We start from the raw sequence: 15718 nt of genomic DNA, 5'->3' as shown, positions 1-15718 counted from the left end.
TACATTTGTTTGCTACTGTCACAGCAACAATGCTTCAGATATCATCAAGCTTTGGAAGTGTGAAGAAACACATCAACAATGCAATAACGTGAAGAAGGAAAAGCAAAATGCAGGTGACAATACAACAATGTAAAAGAGTGAAAGCATGCATTGACGCCAACCCCTGCAACTTACTGGTTATTACGCAAGGTACTAAGAAAATGCTTATGACCTTCAAGTCACTGTCTATCCAAGCAGTCATCCAGTTCCAGGAAAGTAACATGGGACAAGGCCTGCAGAGCCCTCAAATGCCGTATTTTAAAACCTTGATTTTATACTATAGGCAGTAAGAAATCAACATTTTAAAGCAGGGAATACAAATGATCAGATTGGTTTTTTAAAAATATATCTCTAAAGGCAGTATCAAAAATGAGTTGAGATCCAGGGAAAGAGAAGCAAAAAGATTAGTTAGAGCCACATAGGCAAGATAAAAAGAACCTTAACTCGGTCAGTGGCAAATATATATATATATAAAAGGAAAGAACAGAGTTAAGAGATATTTCAAAAGCAGCATAAGCAGGGCATATAGAAGGCAAGAGCGAGGGAATATTCAGAGGCATTCCTGATGTTTCTGGTGTGGCTGACTCAGGAGGCTGCCATTCTAAGAGAAAAGATAGAGAAGGTGGAGGAGCAGCACATCCTATTGAGGATAAGATAAGAGTTTACGTATTGTTCATGATGAATCTGAAGTTAAAGCAGATCTTGCAAGTGAAGATTTTTATTAAGTAGAAAATACAGGATTGGAGATCAGAGGAAACAGCAAGGCTCAGCAAGTCAGGCCATGGCAGTGGAATGCTTGTCATTCAACAGGTAAAAAGAGAACTAGGGAATGATAATTTTTTAAGCAAAATGGTAAGAGGTAGAAGGAGAATCAGGGGCAGGTCGTGCCACAGAAGGCAACTGAAAGATTTCTAAAATTTGGACAATATCACACCTTGAGATCTGCATATTTGAGGTTTAAGTGGGTACTGTTCTATGGACTCTTAGACAAATGGAAAACAAGAAAACCCACAGTCACCTACTATTATAAAAGACTTCTGAGGCACCAAAACAACATACCTTACCAACTTTCGCTCTAAACTTGAAACATCAAGAGCCCATGAAAGGCTAAGAAGGATGAAACAGGGGGACTTCCCTGGTGGTCCAGTAGCTAAGACTCCCCACTCCCAATGCTGGGGGCCTGGGTTCAACCCCTGGTTGGGGAACTAGATCCTGCATGCTGCAACTGAAGATCCAGCACGAGGCAACAAAGATCCCAAGTGCCACAACAAACATCCCGAGTGCCACAACTAAGACCCAGCAAGGCCAAATAAGTAAATATTAAAAAAAAAAAAGGATGAAACAGGCCCCAGTATGTCAACCAGCGAGTCACATGGGCCTCTTCAGATACTGAGTTGGCCCTGTTATTATGGGGAGGAGGGCAGGAAAGAAAGTGCTGTAGGGGGTATTTTTAATCCTGTTCCTAATTCAGCTGATCCTAATGAAAGAGCTCTATATAAACAGTGCCTTGATAAATCTTTTTCTATAGCATCAAAACTAAAACCAAATGTTAATTAAAACCTGAAAAAAAAAAAAAAACTTGAAATAGTGCCCACAATTGCCAAGTCTGGTCACACATAGTTTCAATGCTTTTACTTAACAAGTAGTTCAAATACTATTCAAAAATAGTATTTCTCAATTATTTGCCTATGTCATTAATGTCAGGTATAAATTTTAAGGGCAAATGAATACCTGTAACAGAAAAATAGGTGCCAAAGAGGATTTTATTCTTTATTGTACATATATCCTATTGCATTATAAAATGTTTTAATCCATAAGTGCAAATATTTATACAATTACAAGAAAAAAACACAACCAATAATGGCTTGAAAACGAGATAGAACCAAGCTGCAGGATCCTGAATAATTAATGTTTTAATATTCAGTACTTCAAGGTTGTGAAATTTAGATTTCAAAAGGTAGCTTAACTCCATGCAAATTCCATTTCAATTATCTTTATTTTCACATAGAGTTACAGCAGCATCAGCTCAGAAATATTTGATATGAAAAACCCACTCTCCCCAACCCAGCCTGCTAGCACTTATTTAGATCTGCATATACGAAGGAGAGAAGTGTAAGACATAATGTACCACCTGTATGAAAATAGAAGGAACCCCAATTAAATATTTTAAAGCTTTGCCTATAGCAGTGCTTTAGTATTAGTGCTAGAAATCTTATCAAATACATATTCTCATTTCTTTCACTCTGGCTTTGCTGGGCTTACAGTAGTTCATAATTAGAACTTCAACACAGAACTAACATAACACAGAAGGCAGTATGGTGAGATGAGGAAAATCTAAAATCGTGATAGCCAAGTTAAAGCTCTGGCTCCTTTATTTAAAAACAATGTGACCTTAAGCATTCCATCATCTGCAAAAGGAATAATAACAATTATAACTCAGAAGTTTTTTGTAAGTAATAAATGTGATTGTATTTGTTACAGTACTTGTAGAATAAAAAAAATTAAAATAAAATTGAATGAGTGCAGCACTAGGCAACTTGTGATAAATTTCTCAATTACCCCTTGATCTATTAAGGGCTTCCTGGTAAGTATGGGACCAAAAAGTGAGGAATACAAAACAAATCCACATACTGTCAAGTATATAGTACAGCAGTTCTGTTTATAACAGAGTTATCTGAAGGGAATATATCCACATGGTTTGGAAAGTCACCATTATTTAAACACAGCCATACAGAGTCCCTGAGATTGAAACTCATCATTATAGAGGCAGTCTAGTCTAGTTTCTAAGGCTGATAAAAGTAATCCTACGGTGTAACTTGCTCTTAATTTTCTGGCTTTATACTGATAACCTTCAGTATAAGGAATAGAGAGGGGTGGCCCCAGGAAATGTGGAGATGTTGGTCAAAGGGTACATATATCCAGCTATAACATGATTAAATTCTGGGAATCTATTGGATAGCATGGTGATGATAGCTGATAATACTGCATCATATTTAAAAACTGCTATGTGGGACTTCCCTGGTGGCGTAGTGGTTAAGAATTTGCCTGCCAATGCAGGGAACACGGGTTCAGGCCCTGGTTTGAGAAGATCTCACATGCCATGGAGCACTAAGCTCACGTGCCACAACTACTGAGCCTGTGCTCTAGAGCCCACGACCCACAGCTACTGAAGCCCACTCGCCTAGAGGCTATGCTCGGCAACAAGAGAAGCCAACGCAATGAGAAGCTCACGCACCACAATGAAGAGTAGCCCTCCTCGCCGCAACTAGAGAAAGCCCGCATGCAGCAACAAAGACCCAACACAGCCAATAAATAAATAAATAAATCTTTAAAAATAAAAATAAAAAAATAAAAGTAAAAATTGCTATGTGAGTAGATCTTAAATGTTCTCACCACACATACACACAAAAATTGGTGATTATGGGATATGATGGAGATGTTAGCTAACCCTACAGTCAGAATCACTCTGCAATATGTAAGTGTATCAAATCAACACATTGTACATATTAAATTTATACAATGTTGTATGTCGATTACATCTCAACAAAGCTACAAAAAACACATAAGGAATAGATATTGTTGAAAAGTTGTTTATAATGTTAAGTTCCATTTGCTCTATCACATTTTTACTTCAACTTCGAAACTAATTTTTGAGCACTTAGGCGTCAACTAGGAGAATAAGCATTTGAGCTCAAAAAACCTAAATTTTAGCATCCATCTTGTCATTGAGTGACTATTTGGTTAACCTTCTCTGAGCCACAACTGATGCATCAGGGAAAGAGGGAGAGGAAAGGAAGCAGGGAGGATATGAAACTGGATAGTTTCTGTGATATTTTCAGGCCTAAAACTGTATGGCTGTACTATGCTTACAAAGTTTACAATCTAACTAGGAATGTTGGCAATGAAGACATACAGCTAAAAAAAAGAGAGAATATTCACAGCTGCCAAATGATTGGCATAGAAAATACCAGTAGCTACTGATTTTACAACAGGGAAGGATCAATCCTAGTGAGGTGGATTTCATCAAAGATTTGAGCTGAAACATTAAGAATAAGCAGGATTTGGATAGAGAGCATGGGGAAAGATATATATACCACATGCTTCCATTATGCACCATGAATATAACAAACACAAAGCACTTTACATATCATCAAGCCTTACCTTATTCATGGAGATAACTCAGCCTGACATGTGCTTCTAATCTGGAATGAAACACTTCCAGGGACAGGAAGCTCCAAGCTATGCCAGGGCAGCCTGATACATCCTTGCACTATGCTAATGACAAAGCTCTTCCAGGTACTGAGCCATAGTCAGCTTGCCCAATAGGACAGGGCTTTCTGTCCTTCCTTTCTCATACTTTACAAAGGAACACTTACCTCAATATGTCTCTTTAAACATGTAACGCTAGGTACTGAAGAAAAATTTAATGAAAATTGACCCTTTCAGATAGCAGCTGGGCTATTTTCTTCCTTGATCAGGCCACATTTTTTCATCTGACTTAAAGAAGCCATCCCCAAACTTACCTGCTTTACAATACACCACCTTGTTTTCTACATCATATAGCAATGTCTGATTTCTGCCATCAAGACTCACTCACTGTTTCTACCTGTTATAAAATTTAACAGAGTAGTTTATCACAATTTTTCATTATTGTTACTGTTATACCCCTAAAACTTTTTTTCCCTCCCATTCATAATAGAAATAGTCAAATCACAATATAAAGTCTGAAGGCAATACCCATAATCTAAGAAAAAGATCTGAAGACGCAAACAAAACATTTCTGAGCCTGTTATAGAGCCAAAATAATTCTACTAGAAAAATATGTCTTTACATTTCTTTTCAAGGCAAAATAACAAACTACAACATCTGTAGTTAATGAAAACAAAACAAAAAGTGATAACAAAAATCTAAGAATGATAGTTTAAGTATGTAAGACATTAACAAAGTACACATTTTTTCTGTTACAGGCAAAACTGGCACAACAGTGTAAAGCAATTATATTCCAATAAAGAGCTTAAAAAAAAATTTTATTTCTTCCTAATCCTCAGTGAAATACTACATCTCTTCTACTACATTACTGAATTAAAACATTTTAAACTTATTGAATCTAATGTTTGGGGGGTAAAAAATAATAAATTCAAAAAACACTCATTGTATACATACTGTGCTTACAAATGTCACTGGCAATGTAAAACTGTAGAACCGACGGCTTGTTAGAATGTAACGAATAAAATATTTCCTAAATTTTTTTTAATAACAGAAGTTTTTGTAGCACATGCTATCTCCTCCTGTGCACAAAAAATACCTTTTGGCTTACAAAAAAATAACTTAAGGGTTGGCAAGCAATGGCCCATGGACCAAATCTGATCCGCCACCTGTTTTTGCACAGCCTGCAAGCTCAGAATGTTTTCTTACATTTTTAAAAGGCTGGGGGGAAATAAAAAGAAGAATATTTGCATACAAGTAAAAATTATATGAAAATCAATGTTCTGTGTCTGTAAATAAAGTTTTATTGGAAGACACCCATGCCCATTCACTTATATATTATCCATGGATGCTTTCAACTATAATGGAAGAGCTAAGGAGTTGCCACAGAGACCATAAGTAACCCTCTCACTGTGCATTACAAATCACCAGTAATAATTCATTTTTACTTCTTGGCCTAGAAAATCTAAAATATCTACTATGTGGGCTTTTCCAGAAAAGGTTTGCTAAACTCTGGAATAATTAATATAATGATTCATTATTTCCTGAAGAATTTATGATAATGACAGCTTCTGTGATTCTGAGCTATCAGCTGAACTTCTTGAATTTTACCATAATAAAAATTCCTTTTTTACCTCATCTTATATATTTACAGTAATGTAATAATTTTAAAATATATTTAACAAAGTATACTCCATAAGATAGAAAAGGTACAGTTTTCATGCATTCTTTAACTTGGTCAACAATTAAACACCTACTGTATACAATGAAGATTTCTAGGGATTCAAAATAAATAAAATGTAATTCCTAGTTCTAAGAACATCACACTCTAGCAGGGAGACACAGTACTCTAATAGAGGTTTTTGTCACTAAAGGGAAGGCCAAAGCAATGAAAGTAACCTCTGCCATTTCATAATGACATATTGTCATTTTTTAAATATTAATGAATTAACAGCAAGTTATACACGCAAATCAATAAGGCAACAAGGCTTGGCAAACACGTTTATCCATCAATAGTTTTAATTAAAGCATTAGCTTTATGTACATAATTAACCTTGACCAACACAGGTATAAGTAAAAATGCTAATTAAGAATTTACTAATTATCCTTCTGAACTTCAGAAGTTAGCTGGCATCTTGTCCTTAACTATGATAAACAGACACCAAGTCATCATAGGTTATTTTTACATAAATGAAGAGAAATAGTAACTGAATGGTTAATAATGAAGAGCATAAAAGACAAATATCATCATTAAAAATACATGAATTGTTTTGTTTTAAAATCCCAAGTGTCCTACAAATGTCACTTCACTTGGAAGAACATTTCTGAGAATAATTGTCTCTTAAATCCTCCCAGAGATTCAATCTATTGTAAAAAAAAAAAACAAAAAAACATAAATCATAAATGCATCAGCTTTCCATAATTAGAATGCCGGGATCTGCATGCAGTTAAGTATCTTGGCTGTTTGCCTGCTTTACTTAAAGCCAGAAGAAAAGTATAATCCCAATAACGAAGTCTTCTAGCAGCTGTTCTGAGCAGACAAGAGAGATGTCTCATCTAGCAACTACCTCTAAATGTAGAAATACATGCACCCCGGTGATTGGAGGTTAGCAATCCTGGTGTGTCTGCTCGCTTTTAGTATTAAATATTTAGTGGCATATTTTTCCTTAATGGAATCCAGGCACATCTGATCAGTCACGGGGATCATTCAGTAATGCAGTCAAAGTTATCATACTGCCATTTCATATAAACTTTGTAATTAGATAATTCATCACTTTACTAATTCAAAAGATTGCTTTCTTTACTACTTTAAAGCATGCTACAGTAGTGAAATCCAACTAGGCTGATCAACAAAAAGGCTCTAAAATTTGGTCCTATATGAACTTGAAATTCCCAAGTGGCAAACACACACACACACTCCTGACCTTTCAAAACAATAATGGTAATATTTGTCCCACCAATAAGCCTAACAGCAACACTGAAGTAACAAAGCACCAGCACATCCAGAATGAGCGGGCTAACTAAACGAAAAATTTAACATTAAAAACTGAACAAATTTGTTCTTGGTTTTTACTGAGGTACACCAGTCTTTGGCAAGTAAAAAAAAACAACCCAAAAAGGGTTTACTTAGTTTTTTTTCCTCCATGATGACTTATATACTTTACTAAAATTATGAGGTTATGGCAGAATATCACATAGGCTATTTACGAACACGCTAATGGCACATACCAGGCAAATATAACTATATAATCTTCAATACATCATCTGTGTCCTATTTCTAACATATCTCAATCAAAAATATTAAATCTCTCCTTGTTTCATCCTATGAATCAGCAAGATTCTTGTTTTAACCCATTCTCCACTGCTTTTCCAATAAAAAAAAATTCTCCCCCAGTGAAAAAGAATTTACTCAGAATGTAACTGAACGTAAACTTTATCATAGTACAAAAAACACATTCTAAAATTCTCCCTTTCAAATCTATACAACCATAGCACACATTGCAAAACCAGCTGCCACTAACAGCATTAAAAATTAGAGCTTGGAAGGCAAGCTCTGGAGGTCACAGATGTGCCCTAAAGAATAAAAATAACATTCTACCAGGAAAATTATTTTGTTTAAAAGAAAAAAAAGAGGGAACATCTTCTCAAACAGATGTGGAACTTTTAATCAAAACATTCTGTTGCAGTTGTATAATATTATCGAGTTAAAAAGTACTTTGCCAGAGCTCTGGCAGCACTAACAATGACATATGTTTTGTGGTCAGGAAGGTCACTTTCATTCTTGTTGTTTCCAATTGAATGCCTGGTTTTGAAACATTTTATGCAACTAGTCCATTTTCTATTTTATTGTTCAGAGCTTACCACATCCTAATCAGTCTACCAAATGCATTGTTAGAAAAGGAAGTTATGAGTCCAGGAAAAAATAAGTATATTTTTCTAGAACCCTGTACAATAACCGCTAAAAAAATAGATGCTATGCATAGAAAATAAGCTCAGGACTAAGTCTACTGACATTAAGTTTAGAATAATCGTTACCAGTAATTGCCAGTGTAAGTTTGGGGGATGGAATACAGAAATACTATACATTCCACGTAGTTTCAGTGAACTATGATATAACAACTAGTAAAACTCTTATAATTTAATCTCATCCTTTTAAGATTCGTGTGTGAGAAACATTTCATTCATCCTAGAAAGCTTGCTTTTTATGTTTCCTACATGAAATCCCAACGAACTACTCTGAAATCATGGAGTTGTGATGAATGCAGGACATGATAAATGATTTCTATCCACAATAGCTATGGGCTGAAATCAAGCCAGTTACTAGGGGAAAGGTACTATTTCCTGTTCACAAGATTTTTTTTTCTCAATAACATAGGTAGCTCTCAGCATGGGATACCAGCCCTGGGCACAGCTGTAAGCAACCATCTGTGACTCTGGTTTACACTTGGTTACAGATTACAGTCTTGGCTACATAAACAACACAGGGAGACACCGAACGCTGAAGTTTTATATCGGGATACAAAAAAAGATGGGAAATAGGGGCGGCAGTAGTAGAAATTAATAACATGTCAGACGCCCTAAGTACTTTAGAGAAATAATCCTCACTTTAATCTGTAAATAGTTATTATTCCCATTCACAGATGAGGAAATCGAGGTTGAGAGAATTTCACTTACTTATCTGAAAAAGCGACTTAACCATCACACCACTATTCAACCTCCCATTTAAACTTGTCCCCTCTCTAACTGTAATTTTCTCACCTTTTAAAGGTTTATATTCATCATTATTCTCTATATTTGTAGCTAATGTTTAGAACTCAATCAACAGGTTGAACCATAGGAGTTGTCTTGACAAGATAAATCCATTTTGAAATCTAACCTGAAATTTTACTTCAAAATAGAAGTGGACGGAAAAAAAGTTGTGGAGTGGGAAGGAGGAGGGGCCTGTAGAGATGGAAACATAAATCTTCCCTTCTCTAAACAATCTGAAAAAGAGCCAGCAGAGATGAGTCTGGCTTCTATTTTTGATGAATATATAAATAATCACATGTCTTCACTGTTCTCATTAACAAGTATCTCCAGTACATCTCCCACTCTTTGACCACCTTCATTACTGTCAGTGGCAAACCACCACTTCCCTCACACCTTATGCTTTTATTTACATTCAGCAACATCCACAAGTAACACACAATCTAAGTAAAAAAAAAAAATTTTATGCAAATAAAGCTTCAAGCAAATCACTCCCACCTTTCCATTCAACCAGATCATCACTCTGCAGCCCCACTATTTAGAAATTCTGGAGATACCACTACCATCACTAATTTTCTATTACTACCTAAAGTAAAACAAACATTTTAAGCATCACACTTTCATTCAAACTCTTATCGTAATCACTAAATATAACTGAAACATGTATTCCACTGGTAAAAAGTGCCTTTTCAAATCTTCTCCACAGGAAGTCAACATATTTTTCTTAGCCCAGGGGGTTAGAGTCAGTACACCCTCACTCCCCACAGGTATTTCTAGACCATTCTCTATAATTGTTTCCCAATACCATATTCTCTTCTGAAATTCATGCCATTAATTTCTGCTTCCTATGTGAAGTCCTCCTTGATTTCCTCCCCTAGAAAAATTTCTCCTTCCTACTTAAGTTTTGCAACCAGGCAACAAATTCATAAGTGGACAGGATATTTTATACAACAAACTCCTAGCCTCTAAATCCCAACTGCCAACTGCTATTAGGGGCGGGGGGTGGGAATGGGAGACTAATACTTGTCAACTACAATTGGCATTCGCTATTGGCATTTGCCATCTACCATGACAAAGATTAAACCACATGCTGCTGCAGCTGCTGACTTCCAACACCCCTTGAAAGGTGTTCAGGGTGGAGAGCTGAAATGAGGCACTCTGTGCTCTGGAAAAAGCTGGCAGAACAGGTCTTTAGATAGTTAGATATTTTCAGGAGCCAACTTTATGAGCCCAATTCTTGTATCTCCTCATATCTAGAAAAACACTAAAATCCTTCCTGGTGACGACTGCTCCTCGTGACCAGCAGTAACACGCAGGAGACTAGCAGAAACCTTCTGTAAACAATATGTGCTTGTTTGCCTGTTTTTCCCTTTCACCAAAACCACATGTATACTGATCTTCCCCCCTGCCTCTTTGGAACAGTCTCTCAGAGCTATCTGGGATGCTGTCTCCCGGGCTACAGTCCTCATTTTGCCCCAAATAAAACTTAACTTGCAACTCTCATGTTGTGCATTTTTTTTAAGTCGACATACTAGTAATAAGGAAGTGGAGAAAAAAAGGAACACTTAGAAATATAACTTAAAAAAAAAAGACTACACAAAAATGTCTTTGGAGTAATTGGCGGGGGCGGGGGGGGGGGGGCATTTTCCAAGTAAAACCAAGTCTTGAGCAGCAGAAGTACAAGAGGCACTAAGAACCTAGTCCAACAGAAAATATACACTGTTTTTCAACAGAAAACCCTAGATTGTTCGAAATATAAACTGCCAACCTTTGAGGCATTAATCATGGTCTTCTAATAGAAAAAGCTATCAGCTCAGCAGAGAAGAAACTTGCTCTCAGGATTAAGAATCTTCTCATCCCCCACCAACCCCTTTCCTTTCCAGGCAGTGCAAGTTTGATAAATATATGCATATCCCCCGAGTAAGCCTTTGATTTGCTGAGGTTTTTTGCCTTGGTAGGTAATTTTCAGATTTAGAATGAGCCACATATTTCAATAATCCTGGACCAAGAGTGCATTGCACATAGTTGGCCTGCAAACAAAAACAAAACAAAACTTGCATAATCTGATCAGTGAATTCACTAACAAACACCTCTCTCAGGAGGCCAAGAGGCCTGATAACAAAAGAATAACTAAGGAATGTTTGGAAATCCAAGTAAAGGAAAAGAACATCTGTGTGAAATCTATCAGATATAAAACAAGTTTGAAAATTATTGAAACCAAGTGATGGAAACATGAGGGTTCATCAGAATTGTCTCTCTACTTTTGTGTGTGTTTGGAAAAGTCCATAATCAAAAAATTCAAAAAAATTCAGATAGAAACAAATTTGGAGAAGCTCTCAGGATTCCTTATGTCTTAAATGACAATGAAATGAGCCAAAACATAAGCTTCGCATATCTAATACTTGCATAGAACCTGAATGAACATAAATGAGTGGAAGGGAAAGCAAAACATAAAACAGGCTTTTCTTTATGGAGGCCAGGTAAAGCCAGCTTTATTTAAAGCATAAATTCAAAAGTTAGCTCCAGGCTTCCCTCATGGCGCAGTGGTTAAGAATCCACCTGCCAATGCAGGGGACACGGGTTTGAGCCCTGGTCCGGGAAGATCCCACATGCTGTGGAGCAACCAAGCCCATGTGACACAACTACTGAGCCTGTGCTCTAGAGCCCTGCGCTCTAGAGCCCGCGAGCTACAACTATTGAGCCTATGCGTGCTGCAACTACTGAAGCCCGCGCTTCTAGAGACCATGCTCCGCAACAAGGGAAGCCACTGAAATGAGAAGCCCACGCACAGCAACAAAGAGCAGCCCCGCTCACTGCAACTAGAGAAAGCCCGCATGCATCAGCAGAGACCCAACGCAGCCAATAAAATTGAATAAATAAATAAGTAAACAAATAAATAAAATTATAAAAAACAGTTAGTTCCTTAGGTTGAGAAAGGCAGGTCAGCATGGAACCACTGCCGACAGTCTGCACATGCAGGAGCAACAACAGAAGGCAGCCCTCTCTGTGGTGCCCATTTCTTCTCTTTGACTAATTCTATGCCAGTAAGACGTGGAGGGGGCAATAGACAGGGAGAAAATTCCCTGTCCAGCATTCTCCACCCACCTCCAACGCATCTGTCATGATCTGCGTCATCACACGCTTGCAAAGTTATAAGCTCAGAGGCTTATCCCTGAGCTTTGCAGGATACTGATTCGCTTAATTTAAGACTATTCTACTCTATAAAAAAAGGAAGGACAGGGATGGCGTAGGGGCAGAGGAGGGGAGAGGGAGGAGAATTTTCTCTTTTAAGGACAAATTTATAAGCAGAAAAATAACTGCAATTTAGGAAATATAAACAAAACTTTTACAAGGACGTACAGGAGCCACAGGTTAATACTGCTTTCCTCTGATTATTAACTTATATTTTAAGACAGAAATCACAGCTCTGAGTCCAATGTCCCCATAAATTACAAAGATGTATACGTTTTACTTTTATAGCAATAACAAATTTAAGTATGTAGGGAGAAGGAAAGGATATTATTAAAATTTTGTCTGCTTAATCATAATGACAGAATTTCCCCCTACACTACGTGGAGAAAAGTTCACCGTAAGATATATGAGATTAAAATTACTTTAAAAGAAACAAGAGAAATAAGATAGTTGAGAAATAGAAAGTATTTTACATTGAGCAATAGAAAGTATTTTTAAATAGTTATTATGAGCACTAATAACTACAGTAATTAGCACTTGAACATTTTCCAACAATAGGAGATACTAGGAATGAAGTTACAGTCATCATAAGGTATATTTTTATCTTTCAGTAGGTGTTACTTTGTGTAACATTTGTGTACTTTGTGTACAGTGTGTAACATCAAAAGAGCTTGTGTGCACTGTACACACAGCTCTACTATAGGTTATAATTTTCAGAAGCATATGAAATAAACATGAGAAACTTCTCAGATGCATTCTAAGCAACCATTATATTTTGAAATCAATTTTAAATTATAGACAAACCAGAATGTAATGTTAAGGTGATATTATCAGAAAATCGTAAGAACATACCTTAAAGAATAAAAATACATTTGGGTAAAACAAATCTGTAGCAATCACACTAATCACAATTAAATTCTTAGAAAATAGCAGATTATAAAACATACTTTAAAAATGTCATTGGATGTGTGCTTATAAATTGTAAAATTGACAAAAATCACCCTCAAATGTAAAATTTTACTTATTATTAAAATATGATCAATATGTAAACAAATCCAAACACACAATATGACAAAGGAACAACAGCAAACACATGATAATAACAAAGGATATATCAGTTCCTTTGTCCCTATCCCAAGAATCAATCAGTGCATTCTTTCTCTCTGGGCCCAAACAAACCCTCAGAATCACTTCCAAAAAGAGCACTCGGGTATCCATTACCAAGAGACCACAATGTATTAAATTACACCCATTTTATATCCCTAATCTAAGATTTTACTGACTGGAAACATTTAAACAACTTTTTAGGCAATTTAGGCAATTATTTTTAAATCAGAAATGGTTATATTGTCATATTATTTAGAATTCACTTAATCAAGAAATGTATTCCAATAATTTTTTCACTTCAAAGAAGGTTCCATTGCTGAAACAACCACCACAAAACTAAACGAACTCAATGGCAAGCCTAAATCCATTAGTAAGAAATAATGGAATATGTTACCTTCTTTTGAGAAAACAAAGCACACTCTTTTGAGGGCGTGCTTTGAGAGTTGACAATGAACATACTTGGGCCACGAATAAGCATCCTGATAAAGCAGTAAAAGTAATACTCTTTTCATTATAAGCAATACATTCTCCCATTCTCTACTCATTAAGGCAGCAGAGTGATAAAGGCATGAAGCCTGGATTTTCACAGATCAACAACAAAATAAGGAGTAAAGGGTTGATTTATGGCATTAGCAAAGACACCAAAGTTAACACTTACTTTTGCAAAGGCTTCAAAAATGTCAAAGGAAGGTGGCAGCTGAGAAGCATCCTGTATTTCTTCTCTCATGAAATGTTGAAATGTCAATGCAAGTTGCCTGAGGCCCTCTTTCTTATCTTCAGTCAGTTTGGTAATATCTTTTTTAAAGAGAAAATAAACAGCACAATCGCACAGTGAACTTTCAATGGATAATTTTCAGGTATTCAATGGTACCTGTTAAGCCAGATATTTCCTGCCCTAGATTCCATTCTGAAAGAGATCAAATGCATATCTTTTAATTTTTTGACAACTATAAATCATTTTACATATGTTATCAATTAAATTCTGCCAAACATCATCTACAAAATAAGATCAAGCACCTATCAAAACAAAATAACACATACACAGATGAAAAAACATTAAGATCAAAATCGGTAATGATGTGTTAGCAGATTTTCTACATCATTCTGCACACATGTTCAAACCACCATAAATGCTTATTTAGTGAATTTAGGTAGACTTTTCCATGAAACAATTTACAACCAGGTCATGACTAACTGATAAACAGTATCATCTCAAAGACAAAAAAAGAAAAAAAACAGAAAGTGAGAACTGAAAAGTTCAGTTAAATTAAGTTTAAATTGGTGAAATCTGTCAAGTAAAAAGTACATCAAGAAGACAACATGGGTCAAGCAAAGAAATCTCACCTTCAAGTTCTTTCCAGGTTGAGTAAACAAGATATGCTACTACTTCAACCCAAACAGAAGGAGAAAGTTCGAAAGCCAATATCGCCCCTTTAAAAACTCAGTTTCATTTATACCACAAAGGAGTGTGAAGGCTAAGAGTGCACAATTCAATTAATAACACTTGAGAGCACTTCACTTAAGGCAGCATGTATGACACTGCTACTGAGCAGGGCTAATGTTCATAGTAAAATCCACTGCAAGAGATGTTAATTATCTAGCAGTAATATAACAAGAAAAAGTGACTAATTAGTTCTTTATTAAAACTTGAAAAGATAGATCAAGATGAACTACAACCTAATTCTGTTGCTCATGTCAGGTCTACATATTTTCTTGAAATTACTTGTTCAATAGAACAATTAATCCAATGTTTTTTAGATAATAATTTATTATTAATGGCACTCGGGATCCCATAACCATAAATCTGTAGTAGATCATCTTATTTGTCTACATCCAGAAATATTAAACTGTGTAGCAAATTTACTCCATGAGCTCTTGCTACTTTTGACTTAAAGTCATTTACAACCTCAATGAAGAGGATCTGTGCCAATATGAAAGAAAATTAAACCTTACATTCACTTAACACTCAGAGTTGCAAAGCCTCTCAGTGTTCTCAAGAAGGTTGGCCACTGTGGTCGTAGTTCAGGAGAAGAAAAACGCTCAGTGCTGTCAGTGCAAGTCATTGGTACCTTCTACTTTCCTTATTAACTAAAGGACCAGTGAACCTAAATGTTTCCCGGAGCCCCCCCATTCACTGTTACTGTTTCCTGACATCAAAAGAAATGAGGGGCTTCCTAGGTGGCGCAATGGTTAAGAATCTGCCTGCCAATGCAGAGGTCACGGGTTCGATCCCAGCTCCAGGAAGGTCCCACATGCCACGGAGCAACTAAGCCCGTGTGCCAAAAAAAAAAAAAAAAAAAAAAAAAGAAATGAGAAGTGGGAAGAAGGGAAACAGGGAGGGGAAAACAGAAGTAAAACTGTTCTGTTAACTGGACTAAGGGTTATACTCCCCTCACTGCCTAACTTGGATACCTCTATGGCTTCACAA

General features: G+C 36.2%; 1 protein-coding gene across 1 annotated transcript in view; it reads right to left on the bottom strand.

Moving 5' to 3' along the window:
* SMYD3 (SET and MYND domain containing 3) overlaps positions 1 to 15718 on the bottom strand; it is a 684321-nt gene that overhangs the window by 479238 nt on the left and 189365 nt on the right. The window contains exon 5 of the mRNA XM_057726238.1: positions 13949 to 14085. Coding sequence (XP_057582221.1) covers positions 13949 to 14085 — 137 coding nt within the window. The remainder of the gene's footprint in view (positions 1 to 13948; positions 14086 to 15718) is intronic.

The sequence above is a fragment of the Hippopotamus amphibius genome, chromosome 3 (genome assembly GCF_030028045.1).
Source record: "Hippopotamus amphibius kiboko isolate mHipAmp2 chromosome 3, mHipAmp2.hap2, whole genome shotgun sequence".
In the NCBI taxonomy this organism is placed as follows: Eukaryota; Metazoa; Chordata; class Mammalia; order Artiodactyla; family Hippopotamidae; genus Hippopotamus; species Hippopotamus amphibius.
This window is presented reverse-complemented; position numbering and strand designations above follow the sequence as displayed.